Here is a 2,688-nt window from a genome sequence, read left to right as displayed (position 1 = left end):
GAGTCCATAAACACAGCTCTTATGAAAATTGATTTTTAGTCCCGATGTCAATTCAAAGCACTTAAGAATTTTAGTAAGATTTTGCACATTACGCCTATCCCATTCACCAAAAAATATAGTGTCGTCCGCGTATTGCAAATGCGTGACCCGTAATTCCCTCCGCCCAATTGGGATCCCAGAAAATCGGCTATGAAGTGCAGCAGATTTAATTAGATGGTTCAAACCTTCGACTACCATGATAAAAAGATAAGGGGAGAGGGGATCCCCTTGCCTCACGCCTTTCTGAAGAGAAAATTCTTTAGTTGGGGAACCGTTAACCAAAATCGAAATGGAAGCGGAAGAAAGACTTGCGAAGATCCATTGTCTCCATCGAAGACCGAATCCCATTAACTCCATGATTTCCATTAGAAAGTCCCAACTAATGCTATCAAAAGCCTTCTCAAAGTCAACTTTAAAAAAGAAGCCTTTTCTTTTGGTTACTTTGATATCATGAAGGACTTCATTCGCAATTAACACGCCATCAAGAATATAACAATTTTTAATATAAGCACTTTGTTCGAAACCGATAACCGAAGAAATAACCCTTTGTAGCCTTTTGGTCAAGACCTTAGATAGAACTTTATAAAGGCTCCCGATTAAACTGATAGGACGATAATCACCAAATCCCTGTGGGTCATTTTTTTTTCGGGAGTAACGCAACAAAAGAGGAATTACAACCTTTAGAGATCTCACCAACCTCCCAAAAACGAGTGAATACCGCGAGAAGGTCATCTTTGACAACGTCCCAATATTTTGAGAAAAATTTCATGTTAAAACCATCGGGTCCGGGGGCGTTTTCACCCCCACATTCTAATATAGCAACATGGATTTCAGAGAGTGTAAAAGGAGATTCAAGGTTCGACGCCTCCTCATCATTAAGTCGTTTGCTCAGGGGGCCACGAATTTTGAAGGTACGAGAATTATGTTCACTAAAACGATTTTTGAAGTATGTGAATGCCGCCATTTTGATGTCCTCTGGGTTCTCGATCTATAAGCCATTTGAATTTATACCCCTTATGTTGTTTTTGTTTTGCCTCCTTTTAATACACGAATGAAAAAATTTGCTATTTTCATCCCCTTCCGTAACCCATTTAACCCTTGCCTTTTGTTTCAATATATCGACTTTCTCCTTATCTTTTTTAAGCCACTTTTTTTTCGAATCTAACCAAGATGCAATTTCAACTTCCGAAAGGTCACGAGTACCGATGATGTTTTCCCACTCAGAGATTTCTTTATGAAGTGAGTCAATTTCGGCATTTAGACTATTATATTTAGGATTACATTTTTCCTTCAACACCCCTTTTACGTTCTTAAGTTTATCACGAAATACACAATCAGCCCTTGGACTACAAATGGTAACTTTCCATGCATCTTTTATCAAATCATCACATTTATCATCTTCGAACCAGTTGTTGAAAATCCTAATAGGTTTCGGCCCGAAGTCATTGTTCATATCCTTCAAAACGATGGGGCAATGGTCGGAGTAATCCCTATCGAGAGTACATGCAGAAATTCCATCCCATGATGCATAACACGCTTCCGAGACTAAGAACCTGTCAAGTTTACTATATTTCAAACCGTCGTCACTAATCCTAGTAAACTTCATTCCCCCCAATGGAATTTCAATGAGATTAGCTTTGTCAATGAAATCGTTGAACATCTTTGCTCTACTTTCGATAAATTCGCAATTTTTCCTTTCCGCTCTTCGCCTTACTTCATTAAAATCGTCACAGAAAACCCAATCATCAATATCCACCTGCATAATATTGTCAAGACTATCCCAAAATTTTTGTTTCAATTGATCATTATGTGGCCCATAAACGTTTAATATAATGGAGTCCGCCATTTTGCCCACCCATCGACCTCGTATACCCAAGAAAAATTCTCTTTCAACCGTCCCGGATACACAAAATCTAGTAGGGTTCCAAATTAAAATTGACCCGCCCGATAACCCCACCGATGGTTTAAAGATATATTCAAAATTTTTGTTACCCCATAACAACTCAATCATAAAATCAGTAACACTTTTTCTTTTGGATTCTTGAATTGCAAAAATGTCCGGATTATGAAAATGAATTAATTTTTTAATCCAATTAAATTTTTCTTTTTTAAGTTTCCCGAGCCCACGTACGTTTAACGATATTATCTTCATTTTAAACACATAAATAAAGAGAAAACGAAAGAAGGGTAAAGTTACTTCCCTGACGGAGCCCCGATCCACTCAAGCCCAATGTCGTGTCCAAAATCTTTTAAGCCCAAGCTACAATTAGATAGCGATTGTTCGTTACTAGAATCAGGATTGTTTGGAGCTCTGATCCTTGAAACCTTACATTCCTTCTCAGAATTAATTGAATCGGTCCTATTGAAACCCCCATTACAGTCGTTTGCTAGATTTTGATCAACAGGACCCATGACAGAAACATTCGGCTCAGCCTGGGCTGGAACACAATTAGTATCAGTTGGAGTGTTGGATTTGACATCTTTATTATTCATGGTGTCATTGATCTCGTTGTCACTTTCTTTATCTCGTTTATGTAATTCGTTCGTATATCGTGGGGTCGGTTGAAAACCTGGAGGGCAGTCAACATCCACATGTCCCACAGCATTACCTTGAATGTTATCGTTATCACCTGTAGGATTAGGGATAGA

The 2,688-nt window shown here is 38.4% G+C and overlaps 1 protein-coding gene across 1 annotated transcript; it reads right to left on the bottom strand.

The window, feature by feature from the left end:
* Positions 1 to 1,027: 1,027 nt before the first annotated feature.
* On the bottom strand, positions 1,028 to 1,885 carry LOC139874661 (uncharacterized). The gene has a single exon (XM_071862067.1). It carries the CDS (start codon positions 1,883 to 1,885, stop codon positions 1,028 to 1,030), a length of 858 nt encoding a protein of 285 aa, XP_071718168.1.
* Positions 1,886 to 2,688: the final 803 nt, after the last annotated feature.

This window comes from Rutidosis leptorrhynchoides, chromosome 11, assembly GCF_046630445.1.
Source record: "Rutidosis leptorrhynchoides isolate AG116_Rl617_1_P2 chromosome 11, CSIRO_AGI_Rlap_v1, whole genome shotgun sequence".
Classification (NCBI taxonomy): Eukaryota; Viridiplantae; Streptophyta; class Magnoliopsida; order Asterales; family Asteraceae; genus Rutidosis; species Rutidosis leptorrhynchoides.
Note: the sequence above shows the minus strand (reverse complement) of the source record. Positions and strands in the feature narration are given on the sequence as shown.